Genomic DNA, 16,015 nt, shown 5'->3' on the forward strand with positions numbered 1-16,015 from the left:
TGCTATTACAACTTTTTCTGACATAGGTTTTGCATTCGAACGTAACAACCTTTTTCTACTCTTAAAATAACACCAACATTATAAAAATAAATATGAAAAAAGTTAAAATAAAATATTAATTTAATATACTGAAGGACCAAAAATTATAGGGTAAACTACATATTTAGTACTTAAACTATTATACCATAGATTAATAAAAACATAAAAAATACTTAAACTATTATTTTTATTTTGTTTTGGTACATAAATTCTATTTGTTTTAACATTCATACATAACATTTAGTTTAGATTTCAATTTGGCATCCTACCGTTAAAAATTTAACAGCGATGTTGATGTGTTATCATAAGATAATGTCATGTCATCATTAAAAAAACTAAAAATAACACAGTACTAAAGCGAAATAAAAATAATAATTTAGATAATAAACTTTTAGTTTATCCAAAAGAAAGTTTAACTTTCTTTTATTAACATTAAAGTGGCAGGTAAGAGGTTTACTTTTAAGGGTAAACTATGCATTTAATATCTATGCTATTAGTTTTGGTCTGTTTTAGTACATAAATTTTTAATTTTTTTAAAATCATACCCAACCTTTAGTTTTTGTTTCATTTAGTATCCTATTATTAAAAACTTAACGTGTTTTGTATATAAACTATAAATTTTATTCTGTTTTAGTACCTTTAACTTTCACTTTTTTCAAAACTTAACATTGAATTTCGAATGGGGTATTAAAATGAAACCAAAACTAAATTTTAGGTATGATTATAAAAAATTAAAAGTTTAGGTACTAAACCAAACCAAAACTGATAGTTTAATTACTAAACTCGTAATTTACCCTATTTTTAATTAGTGCCACGTCGATGGGTCCCATCCCCAGGCTGTTACATTAGGACCGGGCTCCACTCCATGTTAAATTGACATGTGTCAACATTTATTTCCTTCCTTTTTCCTCCAAAGCAGACCCACGGTGCATAGAATCTCCCAACTACCGTCGGTTCCCCGACAAACCTCCAACCTCGGTGGCGACTGTATCGGCGACTCCTTTAGCATAAGGCCGAACCAGTTGCAGTTCGCGCCACATGTTAGTTCGTAATTCGTACTAATTTGGGTGATTAATATTAACCAAATCATTTCTCTCTCTCTCTCTTATATGAAAAATCTGAAGTAGAAATTCTATTGGAGAATTGGTTTATAAGGCTTTATATTATCCTTTTCTTTTTGCTCTGATTTGATTTTTTCTTAAAGGTTTGTTAATGATTGTTTGTCGGTTCTGCTTTGATTTTTTTTAGTTCATTATGACTGCTGGTGACGCTAATCAGTTGATATCTGTTCAACCCAACGACCTCAAGTTCCTTTGTAAGTCCATGTCTTATCTATGTTCAAACTTGCATGCATGCATGATGTATGTACATATGCAGAGTCCCATTGGATATGCATATGGACAGGGATGACCGAAGAGTGGGCATGTAGTCCTGAAAATTTCAAATTATATAATATTTTAAATTTTTTATTTTCTATTGATAGTTGTTTTCGCAGCAGTGGGCGGATCCAAAAATATGTTTTTAGGTTGGGCACATTGTATTATTAATGGAAAATTTTAGCATGGATGGACAAAAATAAAATTTCAGGAGTATAGTAAAATGAACAACTAACATAAAGAAATTCGGATTTGAGGGTGAACATAAATAAAATTTTAGGTAGTCACCTTTAATAAAATAAACAATGAAGGTAAAGAAATTTGGCATCCAGGGTAGGAAAAGAAATTCGGGATCCTGGGTGGGTACCCTGAGTTCAACATGCATCCGCCAGTGTTCGCAGCTTAGAATTTTATAAATTGGCTCCTCCTAAAATTTTAGAAGTTCGTCCCCAAACATAAAATCATGGCTTCATCCATATGGATGTTCATGATACAACTGCATGGTTATGTGATGAACTAGCAAAGGATTAATCTTGTGTTGAATTTTAGGTTTTGGTTGGAATGGAGATGATCCCTATTTTCATTGGCTGGTTTATTTCTTTATTGTTTTGCTTCTTATGTTTAAAATCCTTGACTTCATTGGGGGTCCCTTGATCTGTTGTTGGCAATCGTTGCTGATGTTTTTCGGATGCTAACTTGTATAAATAGTTGGTGATGTAAGGTTAACATATAGTTCTTTAAAAGATTCAGGGAAAAGAAAGCAGTTCTGGGTGTTCTTTTTTTTTTTTAAGTTTATTAGTCTTTCTTACATGTCGATGCACATCGGTGTTTAGCTATCTTGATTTCTGCATATGGGAGCCTCTTTATTTCTAATGCACAACTGCTAAGATCCTTCTTAGACGTTATTATGCTCATTTTTCTTCGGTATTTTTTTTTGTTAAACAGGTTTTAGCTTACTTTTGTTCATGTGATTCATGTTTTCAGTTGAGCTGGACAAGCCTAGTTTTTGCAATCTTCAGTTGACGAACAACACGGATGACCATGTGGCATTTAAGGTACCATTTCTGTCATTGTTGCATTTGTTCATGAAATCTTGTTAGGTGTATGTGTAATTCTCCTTACTTTCTGGAATTCTCAGATGTGATTGTTTGATTTTTAATGTTCCCAACTTGTTATCATGTTAGGTTAAAACAAGTTCACCCAAGAAGTACTTTGTGCGACCGAACACTGGAGTTGTAATGCCTCGGGACTCATGTATCATCAGAGGTATTGCTTTTGATCCCACAAACCATTTCATTTCTCTGTTAGTGCATTGAGATGACCTTATGTATGATACCAGTTTCATTGACCTATCAGTCACTCTCCAAGCCCAAAGGGAATATCCTCCTGATATGCAATGCAAGGACAAATTTCTGCTACAGAGTATTATAGTCCCTCCGAATACCGATGTGGATGATCCACCGGCATATACTGTAAGAATGCTTACATGGAGATTAATGTTTTCAATTGACTACCTTTATGATACTGTCTAAAACAAATTTGAGTTTTGGAATGCTATCTGTCTTTACTTCCAGTTTAACAAGGATGGTACTAAGGAGATAAAGGAGCGCAAGCTTAAAGTTTTTTACGAATCTCCTTCGGGTCAAGCAAATTCAGAAGACGGAGGCTTAAAGAGCTTCACACCACAAAACCCTGATGCAAACTCTGAGAGTCTTGTTGGTTATCTGCTCTTTTTTTCTTGGAGGGGGAATAGGGTGTATTTTGTTTGTTAATGGAAATATTATGTTACAAATGCTTAGTCTCACATCATGTTTACACATCCTTCTTTGAGGTTTCGAGTAATGGTTCGATTGAGGCCTTTTTATCGCACATTTTGAAGTTTGGAATAGTTGTTGAAATCTGAACCGACGTGGAGAGCTCCCCTCCCCGAAAAATGTTTAGTTAGATATTGAAGATCATAGTTTTTTCTACCTTTCATGATATTTTCTGGTGTTGCTAACTTGAAAACCTGAACCCTGTGTCCGGTTCCCATGTCTTAATTTCTAAATTTCAGTTTTTTTTCATTGAAATCAGACCATACAGCACCTTAAGGATTAAAGAAATGCCGCAGTTCGGTAAACAGTTCAGCTGCAACAAGAAGTGGTACGGTTCTTTTTCTGACATCGTGGTCTTAGTTCCGATCACAAGTTGATGACCCAATAATAATCTCTGATACACGAATACAGGGAAGATGATAAGAGAAATCCAGCTTTCCTAATTTGGAATTTCATGGTTTAATTTGCTATCTTTTAGTTTGCCCTAATGTAAAAGTGCCAATAAATCATACAACTTTTCAATCCATCCATGTTTATGATTTTGAGTTACGGTGTCCTACAACTCGTTTTACAGCCATGATGGATAAGTAAACAATCTTGTTTTCTCTCAACAGGATTTTCTGAAGAGGCAAAGAAAACGTAGGAACAACACCGGCTTCTCCTTCATGTTTGCATCCTTTGTCGGACTGATAGGAATAATGATCGGTTTTCTGTAAAATCTTTCCTTGGCTTGGTCGTTGACAAAAGGAAAATACGAGTATGGTGGGAACCAGTGATGTTCATTGTATAATGCTGAATGTTACTGTTCTGCTTGAAGGAGTCTTCCCTTTTCCTTTCCTTTCTGTATATTTGATCTTTCCCCCTTTGATCGGCTGCATTTTTTTAATATGTTTCATTCAATCCATAATTTGAAATGACTTAGAGTAATGTTAAAAATTATTGTATTAACATTATTACCCGAATTACCATAGAATACAAGTTATTGAGTTTGATTTAATGTCCTATGAAATTTATTTATACTTATTAATTAAATTTTGTAGGATGTATTAAGAGAAAAGATAGTTGATTCTTTGTGGACAAAATTGAAACAACTTTGCAGGAGAAAAACATTAACTAGTAAGTTACATGTGAAGAATTGTCTCTATTCACATAAACTGACAGAAGGTTCGTCTCTATTTAAAGGCCTTGGAGGTGAAGTATGGTAAAAAGTAGATTTAGGGTTGATTTAGCTATGTTCTTTATCTCCTTATTCGTCCTTTAAAGATATTATTATGTACAGTCGCGAAACTCTTATTGTTACTGGAGTACATGATATGATTCCATGCACTCGCATGATGAGATGAAACACCTTGCAGTTAGATGTGAATCTCAAGCAGAAATATGGTTGCTCATAGAATGACTGATACTAAATAAGAAATGAAAAAAGAATGGATTTATGGCAGCAGAAATAAAGAGAGACTGAAATCTAAGAGTAGAGATAAAACTTCAAATTTTACTTAAGAAGATGAATACAATGATGATGAACTCTTAGTTGCTTCTCGACAACCACAAAGCAAATCTAGTAATGAATAACCCATTACTACGGATGGACAAGATGTGGGTGCGGCGAGTTACTACTAGTGCTTGCCTGTTGCCCTAAACTTGAAGGAGGATGAAGCAGCTCTGCCTGTGGGAATGAGCCATTGGGCGGCACATCCAGCAGCAAATCTTGGTCTGAACATTCATCAACAAAATGGAGAGAGTCCAGCATTAGAGAGCTATCATCGGGAGGCAACGCAAACAGGCTTCTGGGGCTAAAGCAAGAACCATCGCTTTCTATGTGTTCTTTGTTTCCGTAGGTAGCCTTCACGATCCCTCTCTTTGGACTCTTTAATGTTTTTTCTTCTGAAAAACGAAGAATTTTTTTCTTGAACAAAATGACAGTGTAACTCATGATAATTCAAAATGCTCACAAGATTAGCACTCAACTTAAAGATGAGATTCATTTAGTTGCAGATAAGTTTTCTTCAAAATGTTTCATGTTTGCAATTATATTTCTTTCATCCAGTTTATTAACTATTCTTTACTTCCTTTTATCATAAAAGCTCATCTGGGTTATTTTCACTTTCACATTCAATGTTACTACCAAGTCATCAATATAATTTAACAGGATCTATTTCACACATAGCTTGAGCCAAAAAAAGTTTCATGCAGTGCAACTCTAGCAGAGAAAATTTTCTAACCTGGAATTTGACTGTCCCGTGATCTCTTCGTTGTTACCGAATTATTCAATGTTATTGCGTTTGGTCCTCTAGCAACAACCGACCCTCCAACATTACTTTTACATTTCTGCAGCCAAAGAAATGTTTTTATGCACTGAGCACAAGAAGTTCATGTCAAGTGTCACCACTAAAGATAACCAATTCAAACCTTGAGTCCATTACGGCGTTCCACCCAGAGAGATTTCGTCAAATTGAATAATGCAAGTCTTTTTAAAGTCTTGCAATCTTCAGCTTTCATCCCAGGAACAGAGATGTCAAATACCCCTTCCTCGAGCAGTTGCTGAAAGTAACATAAGTTATCCTTGAATTGAGGGCTTTCGAACATGCTCTTCAGGCTGCAGATGCAAAGACAACTATCAGCAAGTCCATTTTCCACATCATGTTTCAGTTATTCTCATCTCTTTAAATGAATAATATCCGTTACTGATTTTTTTTTCTCCTTCTCCCCTTTTTACCTGATTTCCACTATATGTGCACCGGATACTATCAAACTACTATTATTACCCAAAATGCATTCCACTACACACAAAACATAAAATAGAAATATATTATTTTCCCTCTTCAAAAAAGAGTAAAAAAAAGGGTACCTCTCGGGGAGTTTGGCAATGTCAAGTGGAGGTAGATACTGCAGTAATTGCTGTTGTTCGTCTTTTGTCAAATTCTTGACGAACTCCTCAAAGTTGATAATATCCTATACGACAAAAAATTATCATCACATAATTGAGAAAGAATATGTGCAGCAGTGCAAATTGTTCAAGGTAACTCAATCCTTCCTTAAGATGGAAGAGTTATGTGAGATTTTTTAGCATCCGAAATCATAAAATGTAATCAAACTTAATGGTTCTGAGTTCTCAATTGAGAGTTTTAATGTAGCAGCGGTAAAGTTGAGGTCTACAGAACTTTCCCTCAGAGAAACAAATAAAGAAAATGAAATAAGGGAACTTACACTCAAATCAATGTTACACAGTGGTGAATTATGACTTTCCAGCATTAGTGATTTTTCATATGGAGCCTTGTCTCTGCCAAATGTCAGAAAGGAAAAGTAAAGATATATTAATCAATATGAAAGCACCATTCTCCCATATCTCCTCACATTCACAGCATCTATTTGCTTTATGTAATGGCCCATGAGGCCGTGATAACTAAATTTTCTTCCTGAAAAAACTGCAGGGATCAAGATATTACTACATTGAGCTTTTGAGATAAGTTACATGTCTTGCATTGCTGCAAGAAATATACTATACATTTATTTTAAGGTTTTTGAGTGGCCATGGTAAATTTTCATAAACTTTCAGTTAAAAGTTCACATGGTCCACACCAATGCTAGCTTCATAAGCGGTAGATTCTGTTGCAACTTGTGAAGTGCCATAATAAAAAGTAAAAGTTTTACCTCTTAAGTTGCTCATGCAGCATCCCTTGTTCAGCAGGGTTCTTTGCCTTGTCAATTCCATGTCCCAAAAATTTTATGCTCTTCCTATCACTATATGAAGGGAAGTTTGATGAATGTGAATAAGCCTCATTCATTGAATATTGTTTGTTATCAAATGAGAGGGAGCTAGCTTCTGATTCCCCTTCTCGGGCTATTGAGCTTGGATGCCCAATCAGAACACTTCCATGCCCAATCTCAACAGAAACCATGGGAGTTTCACTCTCAAGAAGCAAGTCCTCCTCAGAAGATCCAGAGAAATATGAAGATTGTCGTTGTTCATGTAAAATAGTATACAGATCTTTTGTAAGTTTCTCGACTGGTGATGGCTTTGGACGATTTACGCATGTTCTTTTCTTAGAAGGTACCATTGAGTCCCACACATTAGATTGAGCAGGTCCTGGAAAAAGATAGAATGAAGACATCTTATATCAGTATTCCACAAAATTTTAAAACTGTATCTAAATGAATTGACTAGCATTAGTCAAGATTAAGTGGGAAATGAAGATAAAATTCGACGATGGGGATTAAAACACCAAGATGAATGCTAAGCAGAAGATTTAATACAATAAAAGAATGTATAGTCTGAATCATGTCAATAGGTTGTTCCAACTGAAAAATAAACATTCAATTCAAATATCTCAAAGATATGAAAACCTTTTTTCTTCTGCTGTTCATTGTGCATTTTTTAGTGTTAAACCACAACACTTGAATTCTACAAAGATATATAAACATATCCAGAATCATTCGATAATGCCATGAATCTCCAATGAGTTCAGAAGATGGAATCAGAATTTCCATTGAATTTCAGTATCTGACCCTTTAATGACAAAAAAATTGCAATTTACTCCCACACAGTTACTGATGTGGAACACTGATGGCATCATGTCCAACCTGTTAAGTCACTAGCCTCTGCACTGCCAAATTGAGCACAGCTTTCAGAATTAGATATGGCTGATCCAGAACTTGATCTATTACTAGTATCTTCATCCACAAATTTACGGAAACCTAGATTGTAATCAGGGGACACAATGGCTGTTTCATGATTTGGCTTTCTTTTCAGTAGTTTTACTTCTTTGTTCTTATTTATAGATATGCTCTTCACTCTGGCCCTATTCTCCTCAGGTTCAGGACGAGCATGAAGTGGGGTATATTTTGCAAGTGTCCCTTTAGTCCTCCACCGCGATCCACATGCATTACACAAAACTGGCTTCTCAGGAGGTCCGTTGCGCCAAAGAGGAGTGCCTATCACAATGTGGTGTTGTCAGTAAGTTTAGACCAATCAAGGACTGTGATATGTTTATGGCTCTTCTAACCCCAAGAGACATTTGCCAAATTTTATAGATATTTCAAAGGACAACACCTCAACAGAATACAAAAGAGTGCATAAAAGAGTTCAGAACATTCTTAGGCAAGTTCAAAGACACGCTAAGTTCAAAGACTATAAAACACTTGAAGTATTTTGTTAATGGTGCACTAAATTTAACACTTAGAAGTCATTCAGAGTGTTTAAATGAAAACGATACTTACGAGGTTGAATTGCTTAAAGGCTAAATAGTCAACAAGAATAACTTCAAAATAGAATTGAATGGTATCCAGAAACAATAAAAAGAAACAAAGAATGGTTTAAAAAGAATAAAGTGCAGTTCTTGAAAAATGTTTCACATTTGTATTGGAGTCCATTGGAGGTGGACAGCTCTTATCGACAAAGAACGAAAGAAAAGTCTTGGAACAAGCATTAGAGTCCTTTCCTCTTTAACACTGAATTTTAAACCAGAGCTTATTTAGCAAGTCATGGCAAGTGCATCACTAAAGGATCAAAACAATGATGTTGCAAGGAAATGCATTCCATTCAATTGAATAGAAGAGAAATGAGGTTTGACTTGATGATTAAGCTTATAAACATCAATGGAGCAATGGGAAATCAATACCAATCAAATGTTGAATCCGAAACTGCCAAGAATTCAACAACATATGCATTACCACAGTATCCAATGGAGTTCAAACTCATTTTCCTTGAGAGATAAGCTGGAAATTTGAACAATAGTAAAATAAGACTAACTCCAAGAGATGTATAAGGCTGAGAAAATGAGGTTGAAAGGTACAAATGAATTCAATACCGAATTCAAGTTCAAAGCTTCACATGGACTGAAAAAACAAACACCTGTTTTCTGAATCCATATACAAACAGAATAACACAAAGAACATAACATGTCCTAAAATTTATTATCTTTGCCCATATATTTTGTTTAATCTGTTTCTTCATACAGTTATTCCCCTCCCAAATTCCAATGATATAATTATGAATTTATCCAAGCAAATATAGAATCATACACAAAATATATTGACTTAAAGAAAAACATTTACACACATCCCAGAACTCAAAATTAAGTCCTTTTTTTTTGTCTTTCTAAAGCTTTATAAAGAAAAAGTTAACTGGAGAAACAATAACTCACTTGTAACTCCACAGTGATAGCAAGGACCTTGCTTACCCATATCCTTCTCTTTGCTCAAGGGAATAGAAATAAATCAAAAGCAAAAAAATTAAGAGAAAAAAACAAAAGAGGATTTTTTTTATTTATTGACAAAAAACTTTTACTAAAAATTGAAAAGTTTGTATACAAATTTGATTGATTTCTTCAACCTTTATATGACATATTCAACTGGGCATTAAAGGCTTTTCTGCAACAACCCAGAAAGCTAATTTAGTTTGCAGAACAAAGCAGCGCCCCCCTCAAATTGAAAAATACCCAGAAGAGCCTTTTTGTCCTTCTATCAGTCCAATAAACATAAAAAAACAAGAAGATATGAAATATTTTAGAGATGGGTATTTCAGCTTAGGATTTGTACAATCCAATGGGAAAAAATCTTATTAAAAGAAGAAGAAGACTATTGAGAGGAATCTAATAAATGGTTGTGAAAAGAGAAAGGTAATGGGAAAGAGAAAGAAAAAGGAAAAGAGAGAGCAGTGTCAAGTGTGTTTTGTGTTTGTGTGCATTTTTTATTTATGCTATTATTTGTTATCACTAGGTAAAATTATTTATCTTTAATTTAACCTTGGAGCGACTTGGTCATTGTATCTCTTTAATTTAGTCATGGAGCGGCTTAGTCATTGTATTTCTTACAATGTCGAAGGCTTTCAAAATGGTTTTTCAAATTTTCATTTATTCTTTGCAGATGAGCTCATTCTTTATGTCAAAGCCGACTTAGAGAATGAAGCTCTTATCAAAGATGAGCTCATTCTTTATGTCAAAGTCGACTTACAGAATGTAGCTCTTATCGAACAAATACGTGATGAATTCGGTTTATACTCCGGTCACCTAGTTAACAAGGACAAAAAAACTGTCTTCTTTTCTCTTAACACCAACAGTGAGACCCGTCTTGCTATATGCGAGAAACTTGGTTTTTGTGAAGTCGCCAACTTGGGTACTTACCTTGGGGTACCTGTCCGGCATTATGGGGCAACCAAGAAACTTTACAATTTCATCGAGAGAGTTTAAACACGGATTGACAGCTGGTCGGCTCGACATTTGATGTTTACTAGTCGGATTACCTTGGTAAAGTCCGTTCTTTTGAACATTCCGCCTTTCATCATGCAAACCTGTAAACTTCCTTCTTCAATCTGTGAAAAAATTGAACGGTTGATCAGACGCGTCATTTGGGGTTCATTCTCTTCTTGCCCCCGAATGTCTTTGGTTAAATGGGATGTCTTGTGTCAACCATCGGCTAATGGAGGCTTAGGGATTCGGAAGCTGAGTGTTCAAAATTTTGCACTTCTCTTCAAAATTTGCAATGCTTTAATCCAATCCCTGGATCTTGCTCCTCCTTTTGGCGATCCGTAGCCGGTATTTGGCCCTCTTTCTATAGCAATATCGCATGGTCGGTTGGGAATGGAGATGACATTAAATTTTGGTCGGATTTGAGGCTGTCGAACCTGGGAAGGCTTTCTGATTATGATAATGAAATGGCCACGATTGATGATGAGCTGAAACTCAAGGCCGTCGCCCTCTCTGATGGCACTTGAAATTGGCAGCTTCTTCATTCTCTACTTCGACCTTCGGTTTTACCGTATGTGCAGAATATACACCTTCCTTCTCTATCCTCTGGACCGGATATTATTTATTGGAAGGAAGATGTCAAACGTCGCTTTTCTGTTCGCAGTGCTTTTACTGCTCTCGACAAGTTAAACTGGAATGAACAAAACTCGAAATGGAAAATCATTTGGAAGCTCAATGTACCGGAGCGCATCCGCGGTTTTCTTTGGCTTGCAATCTGTGATAAATTACTTACGAATCAGGTTAGTTGTGTTGGGAAATAAATGATAGCGAGTAATTTTTTATAATCAGATTAGTGAGAATGCGAAATAAAAGTGGAAAAATAATACTCGAAATTGATAACGGAGTTAAGCTAATTTTGCTTACGTCTCCGGACTGCTGCAGATCTTTTACTAAGAGAGAAAATTACAGTTGTTTACAAAATACTCACTACTCACAAGAAAGTTCTCTAGTATTGGGAGAAAGAAATGATTTTCGATTTTGGGATGATTTTGAAGCTAAATGAGTTAGGATATTTATAGTTGAAGCTTAGGGAGTAATCTTGTAAGTACCCTAAAGTGTGCAATGACTAAATGTGTAATAATCTAAAAAAAATCAATAAAAAACAACACCGAATTCGGTGCATTAATTTCCAGCCAAATTTGTCAAAATTTTTTGCTTAACTTTTCAACAATCTCCCACTTGAAGACTGATTTTAATCTGTCTTCATACCTAGATCAATGCAGCAACATTTCTAGTCTCGTTATTCTAGCATGCCAACTGAAGCTGAACACAACTTCAGTTTTTCCGTGGTCACCGTCTTTGTCAACATGTTTGCCGGATTTTGAGCTCCACTAAGCTTTTCAAGTTTCAAAATCCCATTTCCAGAAGAGACCGGATAAAATGATATCGCAATTGTATGTGTTTCGTTCTAGAATGAAAAGACGGATTCTTCGCTAGATGGATAACACTTTGACTGTCGCAATACAAGACATTGTTTTCTTGTTTCTTGCCTAACTCTTCCAAGAAACTTTGGAGCCAAACCATCTCCTTGCTGGCTTCCGTAACAGCGACATATTCTGCTTTAGTTGTGGAGAGAGCAACTATCTTCTGTAGTTGAGAAACCCAACTCACTGCAGTTCCTCCTAGAGTATAAACATATCATGTAGTACTTCTTCTGATGTCAACATTTCCGGCTAAGTCAACATCTATATAGCCTGTCAGTATCATATCTCCACCTTTGAAACAAAGTGCTTTGTTTGTGGTACCTCGCAGATATCTGAGGATCCATTTGACTGCTTCCCAGTATACCTTGCCCGGATTATTCATGTTCCTGCTAACAGCTCCCACTGTATGAGCAATATTTGGTCTGGTACAAACCATGGCATACATCAGACTTCCAATTGCTGAGGCATACGACACCTTCACCATGTGTGCACGTTCTTCCTCCGTCTTTGGTGACTGTTCTTTGGAGAGTCTAAAATGAACACATAAAGGTGTACTTACTGGTTTAGCATCTTGCATGTTGAACCTGGAGAGTACTTTGTTGATGTACTCAGACATCAAAGTCCCCGACTTTGTGTCTCTCTTAATCCTCATCCCAAGAATCTGTTTTGCAGCGCCCATATCCTTCATAGCAAACTGTTTCGACAATTTTTGCTTCAAGTTTATAATCTCTTGCATGTCTGGGCCTGCAACGAGCATGTCATCAACGTACAACAATAAAATAATGAAGCTATTTTCGAACCTCTTGATGTAGCAACAATGATCTGCTTGGCATATGGTAAAACCACTGCTACACATGAAGCTATCTAACTTCTTGTACCACTGTCTAGGAGATTGTTTTAAACAATACAAGCTCTTATTCAACCTGCATACCAGGTTTTTCTTGTCTGCCTCTATGAAGCCTTCTGGCTGCCTCATATAGATTTCTTCCTCCAAATCACCACGAAGGAAAGTTGTATTCACATCTAACTGCTCAAGATGTAAATTCTCTGCAGCTACAATTTTCAACACTAGTCTGATTGTATACATTTTTATGACTGGAGAGAAAATTCCATTGTAGTCAATACATTCTTTTTGTGTAAACCTTTGACAACCAATCTTGCTTTGTAGCGTTTGCTCCCATCGTGCTCTTCTTTGATCCTGTAAATCCACTTGTTATGAAGCGCTTTCTTGCCTGGTGATAATTCAGCTAATTCCCATGTCTGATTTGACATAAGCGAGTCCATCTCATCTTTCATGGAAGACTCTCACTTGACTGAATCCTCCACTTGTTACGACTGGAGAGAAAATTTTATTGTAGTCGATACATTTTTTTTACTGAAAATCTTTGACAACCAATCTTGCTTTGTAGCGTTTGCTCCCATCGTGCTCTTCTTTGATCCTGTAAATCCACTTGTTATGAAACGCTTTCTTGCATGGTGGTAATTTAGCTAATTCCCATGTCTGAGTTAATATAAGCGAGTCCATCTCATCTTTCATGGAAGACTTCCACTTGACTGAATCCTCCACTTGCATCGCTTCATCATAACACTCTGGTTCACCATTGTCAGTCAGCAACAAGTAGTGCAAAGAAGGAGAATATCGCTGGGTTGGTTTAGGAATTCTGGAGGAGCGTCTTAGTTCCGGTGTGCCTGGTTCTTCTTGAACTGCTTCAGGATTGATCTGAACATCATTTCCAAAAATCTCCTCGAAATTAGCAAATTCCTTTGTTTTAGCTTCGGTGTTTGAGCTACTTGATTATATGGTTGATCTATCTTTGTACATCACATTCTCATTGAAAATGACATCTCTACTTCTGATGATCTTCCGATTTTCATAGTCCGAAAACCGGTAACCGAACTCATCACCTCCATAACCAACAAAGGCATATTTAGCATCAAGTTTACTTCTTTCAGCAGAGTCTATGTGTACATAAGAAATACAACCAAACACTCTTAAGTGTGAAAGGTTTATTTCTTTCTTGCTCCAAACATCCTCTAGTATTCCGCCATCTAAAGGAACTGAGGGCTCACGGTTGATCAGGTAAGCTGCAGTGTTGATAGCTTCAGCCCATAGAAATTTTGGGCAAGCCGACGTGTATCCTCATGCTTCTGGCACGTTCATTCAGAGTTCTGTTCATGCGCTCTGCTACTCTATTCTGTTGTGGTGTCATGGGAACTGTTCTCTCTATCTTGATCCCATTGTTTGCGCAAAATTCTCTGAATCTACTATTTCTATACTCTCCTCCATTATCAGACCTCAACCGTTTGACTTTCAAACCAGTCTCGTTTTCCACCATGACCTTCCATTTTCTGAAGGTATCAAAGACTTCTTATTTCTTCTTCAGAAAATAAATCCACACCTTCCTTGTTGAATCATTGATGAAGGTGACATAATATAGTGAACATGCAAGGGATGGAACTGGAGATGGTCCCCATCCGCAAATTGAATAATCGCCTCATCAAATGAACTTTGTTTGAGGCCGATTGCTTCTCATACATACTGGAGAGAGCCGCCATAAGACCCGCCGTGGTCTTTTCCTTTGCTATGTTGAAAGCAAGCACTACAGGGTATGTCTATACTCTAGGAGGAACTGCAGTGAGTTGGGTTTCTCAACTACAGAAGATAGTTGCTCTCTCCATAACTGAAGCAGAATATGTCACTGTTACAGAAGCCAGCAAGGAGATAGTTTGACTCCAAAGTTTCTTGGAAGAGTTAGGTAAGAAACAAGAAAACAATGTCTTGTATTGCGACAGTCAAAGTGATATCAATCTAGCGAAGAATCCGTCTTTTTTTCTTTCTTGCTCCAAACTTCCTCTGGTATTCCGCCATCTAAAGGAACTGAGGGCCCATGGTTGATCAGGTAAGCTGCAGTGTTGATAGCTTCAGCCCATAGTAATTTTGGGCAAGCCGACGTGTATCCTCATACTTCTGGCACGTTCATTCAGAGTTCTGTTCATGCGCTCTGCTACACCATTCTGCTGTGGTGTCATGGGAACTGTTCTCTCCATCTTAATCCCATTGTTTGCGCAAAATTATCTGAATCTACTATTTATGTACTCTCCTCCATTATCATACCTCAACCGTTTGACTTTCAAACCAATCTCGTTTTCCACCATGGCCTTCCATTTTCTGAAGGTATCAAAGAATTCTGATTTCTTCTTCAGAAAATAAACCCACACCTTCCTTGTTGAATCATAGATGAAGGTGACATAATATAGTGAGCCTGCAAGGGATGGAAGTGAAGATGGTTCCCATACATCAGTATGAACCAACTCTAACTTTTCTGCCTTCTGTGTCTTGCCAATCTTTGCAAAACTGACTTTCTTTTGTTTGCCAAAGATGCAATCCTCACATAGTCCGACATCTACATTCTTTAGATCCGACAGCTTCCCTTTTGGCAAAAGTGTCTTCATCCCTTTCTCGCTCATATGGCCAAGCCTTTGGTGCCATATGTTTGATTTTTCATCAGCATCTGTTGCAGTAATGATATTCTCTAAATTTGATGTTACATAGAGAGTACCAGTCTGCTTACCACGAGCAATGACGAGTGCTCCTTTGGTAATCTTCCATTCACAGCCTAAAAAGGTTGTGCTATATCCTTCTCCATCAAGCTGTCCTACAGAAATCAAATTTCTTTTGAGGCCAGGAATATGTCTCACTCCCTTCAGCGTCCAGGTGGTCTAGTTTGGCAACTTTAATCGGATGTCTCCTTTTTCGACGATCTTCAAGGTTTCATCATCAGCTAGATGAACCCTCCCAAAATCACCACTGACATAGTTCTCCATGATTTCTTGGTATGGGGTGGAGTGGAAAGATGCCCCTGAATCCAAGATCAATAATTCAATAAGACTGTTGACGCTTAGAATCAGGGCATCACCTGTCTTCTATGTCATGTTGGCAGATTCCTGTGCGCCGGTATTTTTCTTCGGTGCTCGACAATCTCTTTTAAGGTGACCCTTCTTGCTGTAGTTATAACAGGTAAAATCTTTCTTTCATGTTCTTGATTTTCTCCTTCTGGATTTGGATCTGCCACGATTTGAATTTCTTTCTGAAGTTCTCCCTTTAGACTCCGTGTGCA

General features: G+C 36.7%; 2 protein-coding genes across 4 annotated transcripts; one reads left to right on the top strand and one right to left on the bottom strand.

The window, feature by feature from the left end:
• Positions 1 to 946: 946 nt before the first annotated feature.
• On the top strand, positions 947 to 4,084 carry LOC120204331 (vesicle-associated protein 2-1-like). 2 transcript variants are annotated; one of them, XM_039204429.1, is made up of 8 exons: positions 947 to 1,079; positions 1,288 to 1,354; positions 2,400 to 2,470; positions 2,600 to 2,681; positions 2,772 to 2,887; positions 2,990 to 3,130; positions 3,489 to 3,557; positions 3,844 to 4,084. In XM_039204429.1, exons 2-7 carry the CDS (start codon positions 1,294 to 1,296, stop codon positions 3,510 to 3,512), a joined length of 495 nt encoding a protein of 164 aa, XP_039060360.1. In that variant the 5' UTR covers positions 947 to 1,079; positions 1,288 to 1,293; the 3' UTR covers positions 3,513 to 3,557; positions 3,844 to 4,084. The 2 variants fall into 2 exon arrangements, with proteins under 2 accessions (XP_039060360.1, XP_039060361.1); XM_039204430.1 differs by having other exon boundaries at positions 2,990 to 3,121; positions 3,844 to 4,083.
• A 617-nt stretch (positions 4,085 to 4,701) lies between these two features.
• On the bottom strand, positions 4,702 to 9,878 carry LOC120204361 (GATA transcription factor 26-like). Of its 2 annotated transcripts, none has more exons than XM_039204454.1 (8): positions 9,373 to 9,878; positions 7,811 to 8,161; positions 6,881 to 7,316; positions 6,437 to 6,509; positions 6,078 to 6,181; positions 5,639 to 5,825; positions 5,452 to 5,557; positions 4,702 to 5,113 (listed from the first exon to the last, which is right to left on the bottom strand). In XM_039204454.1, exons 1-8 carry the CDS (start codon positions 9,410 to 9,412, stop codon positions 4,809 to 4,811), a joined length of 1,602 nt encoding a protein of 533 aa, XP_039060385.1. In that variant the 5' UTR covers positions 9,413 to 9,878; the 3' UTR covers positions 4,702 to 4,808. The 2 variants fall into 2 exon arrangements, with proteins under 2 accessions (XP_039060385.1, XP_039060384.1); XM_039204453.1 differs by lacking the exon at positions 9,373 to 9,878 and adding an exon at positions 8,848 to 8,936.
• Positions 9,879 to 16,015: the final 6,137 nt, after the last annotated feature.

Source organism: Hibiscus syriacus, unplaced genomic scaffold (assembly GCF_006381635.1).
Source record: "Hibiscus syriacus cultivar Baekdansim isolate YM2019G1 unplaced genomic scaffold, ASM638163v2 tig00010865_pilon, whole genome shotgun sequence".
NCBI classification, from domain to species: Eukaryota; Viridiplantae; Streptophyta; class Magnoliopsida; order Malvales; family Malvaceae; genus Hibiscus; species Hibiscus syriacus.

What these genes read in the sequence shown, in the direction of transcription:
- LOC120204331 (XM_039204429.1), top strand. Translation starts at nt 1,294, where the DNA reads ATGACTGCTGGTGACGCTAATCAGTTGATATCTGTTCAACCCAACGAC. An exon ending in ATGACCATGTGGCATTTAAG is followed by an intron (nt 2,471 to 2,599) that starts GTACCATTTCTG and finishes TTATCATGTTAG; the next exon opens with GTTAAAACAAGTTCACCCAA. An exon ending in GGACTCATGTATCATCAGAG is followed by an intron (nt 2,682 to 2,771) that starts GTATTGCTTTTG and finishes TTGACCTATCAG; the next exon opens with TCACTCTCCAAGCCCAAAGG.
- LOC120204361 (XM_039204453.1), bottom strand. Translation starts at nt 8,896, where the DNA reads ATGCATATGTTGTTGAATTCTTGGCAGTTTCGGATTCAACATTTGATT. An exon ending in TGTGTAACATTGATTTGAGT is followed by an intron (nt 6,182 to 6,436) that starts GTAAGTTCCCTT and finishes TTTGTCGTATAG; the next exon opens with GATATTATCAACTTTGAGGA. An exon ending in AACGCCGTAATGGACTCAAG is followed by an intron (nt 5,558 to 5,638) that starts GTTTGAATTGGT and finishes CTTTGGCTGCAG; the next exon opens with AAATGTAAAAGTAATGTTGG.